General features: G+C 40.8%; 1 protein-coding gene across 1 annotated transcript in view; it reads right to left on the bottom strand.

The window, feature by feature from the left end:
* Positions 1 to 8,617, bottom strand: part of LOC108674490 (molybdenum cofactor biosynthesis protein 1) — a gene marked incomplete in the record, with an annotated part of 12,360 nt that extends 3,743 nt beyond the window's left edge. Inside the window, 6 exon segments of the mRNA XM_018162445.2 lie at positions 3,941 to 4,046; positions 4,758 to 4,876; positions 5,262 to 5,485; positions 5,884 to 6,051; positions 7,048 to 7,147; positions 8,460 to 8,617. Coding sequence (XP_018017934.1) covers positions 3,941 to 4,046; positions 4,758 to 4,876; positions 5,262 to 5,485; positions 5,884 to 6,051; positions 7,048 to 7,147; positions 8,460 to 8,594 — 852 coding nt within the window.
* Between the last annotated feature and the right edge of the window lie 2,882 nt (positions 8,618 to 11,499).

The raw sequence follows: 11,499 nt of genomic DNA on the forward strand, positions 1-11,499 counted from the left end.
ATTCAATAGTGTTCTAATTCAAAGCTGTGTCGTATTCCAATACAGCTCACACAGCGATCAGAATTCGAACACAAGAGTGTTGGAATTACAAATTAGTAGAGTTTGTAGCGCGGCCGGAATTAGTGTCACAAAATTCAAAATTTAGTCACACGCCGTGTCGGAATATATGGATTTGGTATGTTTGCATTCTAAAGGCTCTGTGATGTTTCATTGTTGCTGGCACGTAGTGTGGTGTTTTGAGAGTGTTTGTACGGTGTATTTTTTAGAGCCATTCATTTTTTGCTATGTCCTTAAAGTGTCGGAATATACCGCATTTACCCTAACTTGTGTGTTGTTGATAGAGCTGCTCAGCTGCCACAGGCACACATGACACAGCAGACTGTGAAGAGAGCTGGTACTGGAAAATGGGCAGATGCCACCCATGAATGATCATGAATAGGCCTACTTTTATTGACAAGGATAAAAATACCTGTGAATCTGGCCAATTTCACCCTTTCCTTTTCCTATAGCCTTATTTTCCTTTTCATCACTAAAAAATAAGAAAATGGTCAAACATTAATTGATTGAAATGTAATTTGTGATCAGTCTTCAAACATAGTGGCAAACCAGAGAAGAGAGATTCTTAACCCATTAGCGCCCATGATCCCCAATTGGGGATCGTTTGATTTTGTGGATATTATTCCTGAAGTATTGATCAGGAACATGTTCTTCTTCAATAAAGTATACATAAAGGTTATAGACATCAATTGAGATCAGTTAAAACTGTATCGTTTTGTCTGAAAAATCGAATAGATGAAATTTTCTGAGAGAAGTGACCTTAATCGTGATATGACAGAGATGTCAATTTTTGACATGTACATTTTTCCCATTTATAAACATTTCTGATTCATAATACCATAGTAGGTGGTAGAATAGTCTATGTTCTTCTGAAAATGGTAAGGTTAGTCTCAATTATACTGTTAGTATTGCAGTAAATATGCATTTTATGCCGATCCCCATTTGGGGATCATGGGCAGTAAGAATATCGTAAAGTCAAGGAAAATGTATTTTACCACATACTGATGTATTACCTAAATTTTCATAAAGTAACAAAAGTTAGCAACATTTTCATTCATTTAGTAAAGGAAATTGAAGAAATGGTGCAAAATAAATCATTTCATCGCATGTTTTTGGTTTGGAAATGAACCAGAACAGTCGGACCGGTAGCTTGAGCTGAAGCAAAACCATCGTTTCAATGACAATTCAACATTGAGAACTCGTGCAGGCCAAAAATTGTTCCGATTACAAGTACACGTGTGGCGTGAATAAAATGGATTGGCTCATCAATAAATACAGGATAAAAGTTCATGGAAAGAAATGGTATTTTTCATTTTTCACAAACTTTCTTGATATGACAGTCATAAATCCACTCCTGCTTTACAAGGCAAACGGACAAATGCCCTTGCTGGAATTCAAGGGGAGAATAGTAAGGGTATTATGGGTATATGTGCAAGTATCATCTTTGTCAGATCCTAAGAAGTCAGGTCGCCCATCATTCAGTAAGGAATCGAAGCGGCGAGTGATAGAAGACTTTGGAAGAAGTAATTCAGGGCATGTTCTGCAGCGAACAGATGTTGAAAGACAACGGAATTGCGTCGTTTGCAAAATAAATGTCCGAAAGAAATGTACCAAGTGCATCGTTGGGCTATACGTTGAAAGCTTCCTTGAATGGCATCAGTGAAATTACTCTCATTTTGAGTGTAATTATTACTTTCTTATATTTAGTTTCAAAGGAGCAATACTTCTTTATGCAATCTCATTAATTTTGTGGTGACAAATAAAGGAATGTGCATTTAGCATTAGAAACAGGCACTAATAACACATACTCACTTCATAAATTTGGAAATAATAATAAGAACGGTGACGAAAAATAATTGGTATTTTCTATTACCCTTTTGCCCATGATCCCCATTTGGGACTTTTTCTTTAAACTACTGCTACTCTCATTATATCCTCTAAAATTGTGCAGAAACTGTTTTATATGAAATATTTACACCATATGAAGGTGTTCAGACAGAAATTTCACAAATCAAAAATTTGGGCGTTAATGGGTTAAGTAAGGTTTCTTTTTCTAATTTCAGTTTCCTCAACTGCATCCACTTCAGTTCCGCTTTCTACTTCTCTGGATCCGAAGCCTATCCTTTGGAGTTTCAATAAAATTGTTAGCAGTTATGTTTGTATAAATTCCTTACAAGTGAAGAAATAATAGGCCTGATATACAGTGAAAGAAATAATAGGCCTGATATACAGTGAAAGAAATAATAGGCCTGATATACAGGGTGATTCACGGAAACTACCTGTTTTGTATTTCGCGACAAGCTGCCTCATGTTGTAGGAAATTGTTGGGGAGTATTTCATATGAAGGGCAAGATCATGAAGTTTGTGTTTCACCTTGTCAGTTGCCACTACCTATGCATTGGACAAGTGAGCAGTTGTCGAGACGTATTTTTTCTGAGGAGGCGTCCTTATCTTTTGCCGTCGAGGCATACTTTTCTAATGGCCGTTCCATTATTGCTACTCAATGAGCATTCCATACTTGGTTCTGTATTCGGTTCTTGAGAGCTTACCTTACGATGCAGTTGGTTTCTTTAATGATGAGGCTCACTTTCACATTTCCAGCAGCATAAACAAGTAAAACATGCGTTGTTGAGTGATAGCAATCCGCATGAACTCCACCAGCGGCCACTTCATTGTGAACGCCTAACTGTGTGGTGTGGGGTGCCAAAAGTTGGCATAATTGGCCCTTATTTCTTTGAGAAAAACTAACGCGTGCAGTAATGACGACGGCAGCTCGGCACACGCAAACGATTGATGTCTTTTTTTGCCAAAACTGGCTGAAATGAATGTCCGGGATGTCAGGTTCCAACAGAATGGAACCACGGCCCACACCACATGTTCAATGGATCTTCTGAGACAGCATTTTGCAGCCTCATCTCCTTGAGAGGTGAGCTTCTTTGACCGGCCCAATCCTTCAATTTGGCTCCGTGGGATTTTTTTTTTCATGGGGTTACCTAGAGTCAATTATTTGCAATGGCTGTCCAAGCCCCCAATCTCACTTGAAGAACAACATAAGCCAAGCCATTGCCAACATACCCGTCAATATGCTTCGGCGAGTTCGTTTGTTCAATGTCATCTTCAAAACCAAGTGACAAAAATTCAGCTAATGTCTTTTTCAAACAAATTATATTGTAATGATATCTTTACTAGTAGTTCTTTCTTTATTGAGCTTTCAAATGAGGAAGTCTCCGTGAATCACCCTGTACAATGAAGAAGCAAGGACTAGTCGGCACTGAGTGGCCATTCAGGCAGAGTAAATTCATGGAATTGTGAATGGTGATATGATCTGGTCTTGAAGACATCAAAACCAAGACATCAATTGTACATATGAAATTCTACAGGATTATCACAGTCTCGCTGATAGCTTAACTTAGTTATGATCAGAAGGTATATTCAATAAATATGAATAAAGTACATTTAATAAATATGGCTGGTAGTGGCACGTTCAAGACGCTATACGGTAGTTCTATTATGAAATCAATACATGAAGCTCGTATCCTCAGTATATACAATTATTACACTATTCAGGTATTAGAAGCAAATAACATAAGCTACACTGTAAAAACGTTCTACTTGCGTAGCAAGTATAAATTCCACTCTTCTAAGTAGAGATTCTACATTTATACTTGTGTAGCAAATATACATGTTCAAGCAAATAAGGAGGAAAAGTCGTCAACGTAGAAGCACTTTAGTGAAGGAAAACTTACAATAAACTCGAGGAAGATGAACGTAAATGCGGGCTAGAAATGACTATCATTATTCAGACAATAGGATGAATCATTGCCCAGTGCATACAATGTGTCAATATTAGGACAAAAATAAGTACTATGAGTGTCGTGTTTACCTTGGACGTGTCGTTGGGTTTGTCAGAGATGCGCTGCGTGTCGGGGAACTTCTGAGTGATGGTGCTGAGCATCTCAGAGTACGGCATCATACGCGCCGCCTGCCACCTGCATCATACCGGAGTGGTGAGGGGGTGAGTGGTGCCATACCGGCGAGTGGTGAGTAGTGAGGGAAGTGGGGTGAGTGGTGCCATACCGGCGAGTGGTGAGTGGTGAGAGGGGGTGGGGTGAGTGGTGCCATACCGGCGAGTGATGAGTGGTGAGAGGGGGTGGGATGAGTGATGAGAGGGGGTGGGGTGAGTGGTGACATACCGGCGAGTGATGAGTGATGAGAGGGGGTGGGGTGAGTGGTGACATACCGGCGAGTGGTGAGTGATGAGAAGGGGTGAATGGCACTGTACCAGGTATAGTGAGAGGGGTGAGTCACCGTGAATGGTACCATACCAGGGAGTGGAGAGAGGGGTGGGTGATAACATACCAAAAAGTGGTGAGTGCTGAGAATGGTGAGTGTCACCACACCAGACAGTAGTGAGCATGTTTAAATAGAAGCTATTTTACTTGTAGGTGTTAAGTAGAATTTTACTTGGTATTCCAATCACAGGTTTCAAGTAGAACATTTGTACCAGCTAGCAGTTCAAAGTAGAAGCCATTAACTTGTTGCCATGTAAGGGCAGCACCCTGTCCCACCTGTTGCCATCAAAGGGCAGCACCCTGCCCCACCTGTTGCCATCAAAAGGCAGCACCCTGCCCCACCTGTTGCCATCAAAGGGCAGCACCCTGCCCCACCTGTTTCCATCAAAGGGCAGCACCCTGCCCCACCTGTTGCCATCAAAGGGCATGTACTCAATGAAGCGTATGTCCAGCGGCTGTTGCTCCGTCAGTCGCACGAAGTCGACGAGTTCATCATCGTTGGTGCCACGCATCACCACCACGTTCAGCTGCGCACCACAAACAGCACATTACCACAATGATAGTTAGTATAACTATCCACGATGACCAAGGCTGACAACTCATTCAATTTAATACTATGCAACCTTTCCATGGAATAAGATTCCAAGAATTTTACGGAAGGATCATCTGTGAGATTTTGGTACCCAAATTTGGTGTTCATATTTTTAATGTTTATCATCCATCTTATTGACCTGAATACACAGAGCTTCACGAGCCATAGTAGCTCAAAGTTAAAAGACTTGCATTGATTTACAGACTTATTGCCCCAACAGACCTATCCTCTACCCCCAATAGCCCTACCCTCTGCCCTCAACAGCCCTACCCTCTGCCCTCAACAGCCCTATCCTCTACCCCCAACACCCACTACCCCACCTTCACCGCCTGCAGGGGGGCTGCAAGAGCCACTTGTATGCCATCCATCACCCGCTGGTGGCCCTTCCTTCGGGTGATGAACTCAAACTTCTGAGGGACGAGAGTATCCAAGGAGATGTTGATGTGGGTGAGCCCCAGCGTCACCAGCTCCCCCAGCCGTTGCTTCAGCACCAACCCGTTGGTGGTGATACCAATGTGCTTCACACCCATCGCCGCAATGTTCTCTGCTCAGCACATAAGGGCTGGTAATGGATCCTGCTCACAATATTACCTACTAATGGTGGTGTTTTCTAGTCAACACACAAGCCTGAACCCTGAAGCATTATCAAATTACACTTTTAATTCACTGTAAGCTAGAATCAGCATTACACTTTGACAACTTGCACAGCAAGGTGCTGGTCTAGAGTTAATACATATCAAGATGGAGGATATGGTGACTGTAATATGTGTTTTCATTGCTTCTAAATTCCTGGTGAATTTGCAATTTAATACAACTAATAACTGATTAGGTATGGGGATTAATTAAATGTACAGCTTGGAGGCAGGGCATGCAGTGAAATTTCCAGAATCCGGGGTTGTTGAAAATTTATTAAGAGTCCCTAATATGGATCAAGCTACACACCTACAATATGTGCGAGGTCTTTCCTGATGAAGGGCTCACCGCCCGTCAGCCTGATCTTGTCGATGCCCTCACTCACAAAGAGCTTGGTGAGTCGCAGCAGCTCTGGCGTTGAGAGCATCTGCTCTGAGGGTGAGAGTGGCACGCCCTCTGGGGGCATGCAGTACTGACCTGCACAGAGGTAGGCATTAGATAAAAATTCTTTCAACTGTTAATACATTCTATTTACTATAGCAAAGCTGGAAAATGTAAACAATGAGTTTATGCAAACTTCTGTAGAGAGCTGACAAGAAAAGAAACTAGTGTAAGCTGGCATTTTTCATGCTACTCTATGAAGGTGCTAAGCATAGGCATTAGAGTTAATTTATCATTTCAAAGGCTTGTTGCATTACGAATTAATATTATACATATAAACGTAACATAAAAGAGATGTTTAAGGACTACTATCAGAGCATTTGAGAATTGAGTGATGCCAAAGACACGTCCAAGCCATGTATGTGGGTTGCCCTCAATGTGTCTTGCACCCCAGCATGCCAGTGCAATGCTACTTCATATTTTATACAAGCACTGCAGGCAATAGGCACCACATGGGCCTGCATCAAGGTAATGGTGGGGTGATGAACACCACATGGGCCAGCATCAAGGTAATGGTGGGGTGATGAACACCACATGAGCCAGCATCAAGGTAATGGTGGGGTGATGAGCACCACATGAGCCAGCATCAAGGTAATGGTGGGGTGATGAGCATCACATGAGCCAGCATCAAGGTAATGGTGGGGTGATGAGCATACAATCACCAACAAATGCTAGCACAGCCCACAAAGAAATTATACTTTTTTCAGGGTGGGTTATGTTTTTTACCACAATTTACACCACAAATTCTTCTTCACTTTTACTTTAAGAAAAAAAAAATTGTTGAAGAATATGGCCTTTAATGCTACATCACAAAACATGGCATTGCTATGTGTTTACATAAAAAAAATTTTAAATAAAAAAAGGTGTCAAAAATGGAATTGGCACATCTACTAGCACGGGTTGCAAGAATCCATTAACCACAATGTTAATGTGATGGACACCAAGATAGCCCAAATTAATGTTTCTTTAAGGGTAGGAGCCAAGAAGTAGGTAGAGAGAAATGCTTGCACTGGACAGGGCTGCAGGACTCACAGCGCAGATTGCAGCGTTCGGTCAGGGATATTCTCAGGTAATTGTGTTGCCGTGCAAAAGAATCAGTCAGAAAAGCAGAAAATGGTAGCAGAGGTTGTTTCTGGAACAAAACACAATAATATTCAACCTAGTATTGCATCCATTCTACTGAATGAACATACAACAAATAGTAAAAGTGCATTTGTGTGTCAGAGAAACTTGCATGGTCATCACATCATCTTATTTACCTATGCAGAAAAAATGCAATAAAAAAATTAAAAACAATCCATTTATAAACCAATTAAATTAAAAATGAGAATTTATGCTCAGAGGATCCCAGGTGGCCAGTGTCTGGAGCAGGGTAGCAAAAAACACAATGTTTTATCAAAAAAAAAAACAGGCAAAATGCGTTTAATGGGTATGTTAACTTCTTTCATTTACCTATTTCATTAATACTGAGCTTCAAAGTTATTCTCATTTATGTTGATCTTCGAAAATTTGCCCTAGCACATTTTACTATACAGGTTTTTTTAACTTTTTTTTATTTAAAGCCCAGCCTGAGTGGGTAGGTGGGCAGCTATCCAGGCAGGCACCCAGAGCAACCCTGCATTTCTGAATAACCAGAGTAAATAACATCACTTCAGATGCTCATTATCTCTTATATTATCTATTCACATTGAAATATTAATTATTGTTGATAATGGGGTGATTGTAAGCATCATAGCCCACTCTTCAAAGCAGTAATACAACTTCACATGTTTTATCTCAAGTAAATTACTGGTATCTAAACCAAGTAAAGAAATGTAACTACATAATTTAGGTCAGCTGGAAAAGAGCTGCACACTATGGACTTTTGGCAGGACTGAATAAAGCTTGATAATAACTAACAAGCTCAATTTATTAACCCTTCATCTATGGCCTGGGATCAAAAAGTTCTGGCAGTACACCAGTGTTAATAAATAACATAACATGGCAGGTGTTCAGATATAATTTGGAGAAGAACTATCATGCCAAAGCTGCAAGTAGAATTAAGCAATGGTGTTATCTTCACACTTGAGAAAAAAATGCATATATAATACTACATGCAAAGATCTTTCTCATATTACTTATTCTTAAAATCATAGGCTGCTGTAAGATTCCTATTTTATATGAATAGTTATGCCATTATTATACACAGAGGCTGACAGAGCATCATAGTAGAAAAACAAGTGAACACCAAAGGTTGAACATCTAAAATACTTCCAGTGAACTGCAGCAATAAAAACAAATATGAAAGGATAACAAGCAATGCTACAAAAATTATGTAGAGAAATAAATAATAATAAGTTATGTGGCAAATAAGTTCAGTTATTACATTGGTTCAAACATATTGAAGGAAAGAGCAAGTTTTTCTAAAATGATCTTCATTATATGAAATCTTAAAGGGAAATTACCAGCTTATGTGGCACTGCAGAACTTTCTCTTCTGACGCTCTTAAAATGGGATGAAACGCCTCGTAGCCAACATGTCCCTAGTTTGCCCTGCTGGCTTGAACGTATCAAGCAGCCATAAACTCGCATCGTTATCATGATCTATTGTATCTGAAAAGCCAGAAAAATTAAAATTTTTCAATAAACAAAAGAATCCAAGGCAGCAATGACACCATATATGCATAGTGATGTTAGAATTAATTAGGCTGTTAAACCTGACACTGATTCTTAACATCACACAACATCCACAGCTTGTTGCAGTCTCAAACACACAACTCACTGCTCCAACTCTGCTTTGCTTAAATGACCAGCCACTTCACAGATTTGGCCAAGGCCCAAAGTTGTTGCATGTATCCGGTATCAAACGTATATATTACAGCTGCAATTTTGGTAATCAGAAACATTACCATTGAGTTTTGATCCTGTACTCCATACACATTACACAGTATTACAAGCAATTGAATCTATCACCTTAGCATCACAAGTTTTGTTTAGTGTACAGACTTTTTACTTAGCTATGGAGTCAGCAGCAGGAAATGCATTTGTTTATGGCAAATGCATTAATAATTTTAGCAAATTCCTATAGCCCAAATATAGCAAGTGATCATATATGGTCTGAGTCACCTGCTCAAAGAAGGCTAATGATAAAAACAGGGTGGGTCAGAACTGATTGAGCAGTTTTGAGGCAAAATAAAAGAGTAATGGAGGTACATAAAGAAAAAAGTGTATTTTCTCAAGCTTAGCATAACACACTATTTCAAATTCTTATGTTTTGAAAAAATATCAGGAAGATGGTGGCCGTTGGCTGCAACACATTGTTGGAGACATTCTCAGAAGTTTCCTACAGCACGTTCACACATATGGCAAGTTATGGCCATAACCTCTGCAATAATCCGTTCCCATAGCTGTGGTAGGGTGTGGGGGCGACTTCTGAACACCCTTTCTTTTAGATGTCCCCAAAGAAAGAAATTGCAAATGCTCAAATCAGGTGACCTTGCAAGCCACTGTAAATCACCCCTCAGAGACACCAGACATCTGGGAAACATGTGTCTCAAAACATTGAGTGACACATTTGGGCTGTGTGAGCTGTAGCCCATCCTGCTGGAACCACATGTCTCCCAATGCTTCATTTTCAACGTTTTCCATCCTGGGCTGCAAAAAAATTTGCAACATTACAGCATAGTGTTCGAAATTCACTGTCATGGTTACTCCCTCCTCTGAGAACGACTCCAACAGTGTGTTACAGCTAACAGCCACCATCTTCCTGATATTGTTTTCAAAATATAAGTGTTCTAAATGGTAGGTTATGCTAACCCCAAGGAAAATAAACTTTTTTTCTTTATGTACCTCCATTACTCTTTTATTTTGCCTCAAAACTGCTCAATCAGTTCTGCCCCACCCTGTATATGAGAGTTGTCTATCAATATCAGTGTTGGCATAGAATTTATCTACCCTTCAGGCTGTTGTTAATATCACACGCTTAGAAGATGTTCACCCTATCATGGTCCATGCTACACAGTCTACACTGCTGTCCCTGTCCCCACTCCCCAACAGCATTGCCACCAACTTGCATCACATTACAGCCAGCCCACGCCACGTAGTAGGCTACTGGCACTCCCTGAACGGTGAACCAATCAGCGCTGACAGCGCACAGCACAAAGCCATCTCACGACCAAACGAGTGTGATGTCACAACCACTTGCCAAGGGAGCGCAGCCGTGCACCACCAATTTTGTGCACCAACAAGCCCTGAATCGAACGCCTTGGATCTCTCTGGACATCCACCAATCAGCCGTGAACCACTCGGCCTTGTCCACCTCCAGCCTGGCATAGAACCTGCCGGGCACCACCAGGCCGCGGATTGAATATGACTTCCGGGCATCGTTAAATTACGTAATTTTACGTTCACCGTATCTAAGGTTAGGTTTCAGATAGCAAAATTCTGTTCCAAAATTTATCGTCTTTGACGAGTGGCCGTTCGACCGAGGGCTGGTTTGACCCACAGCCACGGCCTAGATACGGACGGCAGGAATCATGATAGTCCATTACATCCTGATCCAGGGCAGTGGTGGTCTTCGGCAGGCAACCCCTCGCCAACACCAAAAGTCACCAATCAGATAGGTATTAATATTTCTCCCCAGATTTTCTTCTACAATAAACAAAATGCAATGGACAAAATAAGTATTACAAAGAAAGAGAAATCTACAATAAAATAAGAACAAAATAAAACTATTAAACCTAATAATACCATTATTCACAAATTAGTACCTATGCTTTAACAAGTTCTACTGGCTACTGGCAGTGGCAGGTAGAGCAGCCGCCAATTGCTGACAAAAGAGGTTTAGGACAAGTGACTCTCTTTGTAAGAATATTGGCTACCCTAGTTGTAGCCTTGTAGGGATAGTGTTACGATATGTTACATGATAGTGTTACATGTTACATGATAGTGTTACAATATGATAGTGTTCCGAATGATAGTGTTTGTTGTTTTGTCTGCTTCTTGAGGAAGTGGAGTCGTCCTCCATACACCTCACGGCTCAAAAGGCTCCCTCGTCTGGCAAGCCAATCTGTAATAAATAAGGCTATTAGGCAAAATAATTGTGTCTTATGAGCATTAAATAGTGCATCTGATTAGTCTACCGGTTAGTAACCCTTACCTAGCACTAATCTTGTCATTTGGACACAAGGATTCATAGGGCCAAAATGGTCCAGCCTGGGCTGGCGCATTCAATTTGTTCTCAGGGGGAAGTGACTAGATATTTATGAGCATACCACGGACCCTACAACATATACTTTACCACTACTACAGTCCGGGTATGGGGGCAAAAAAGAATAATTTATTGGTCCAAAGACTTATCTTAAGGACAGTGAGACAACCTCCAGCAACTCCCCCTTACAGGTGATGCACTAACATTCCTATGTACATCTGCAGGAGAGGTGCTGGTGGTTTGTGGCCATTTGGCCTTTTTGAAGTTCTTTGTCTAGGTTATTGGTTAGGTTTAAAG

This window comes from Hyalella azteca, unplaced genomic scaffold (assembly GCF_000764305.2).
Source record: "Hyalella azteca isolate HAZT.00-mixed unplaced genomic scaffold, Hazt_2.0.2 contig11311, whole genome shotgun sequence".
Taxonomy (NCBI): domain Eukaryota; kingdom Metazoa; phylum Arthropoda; class Malacostraca; order Amphipoda; family Hyalellidae; genus Hyalella; species Hyalella azteca.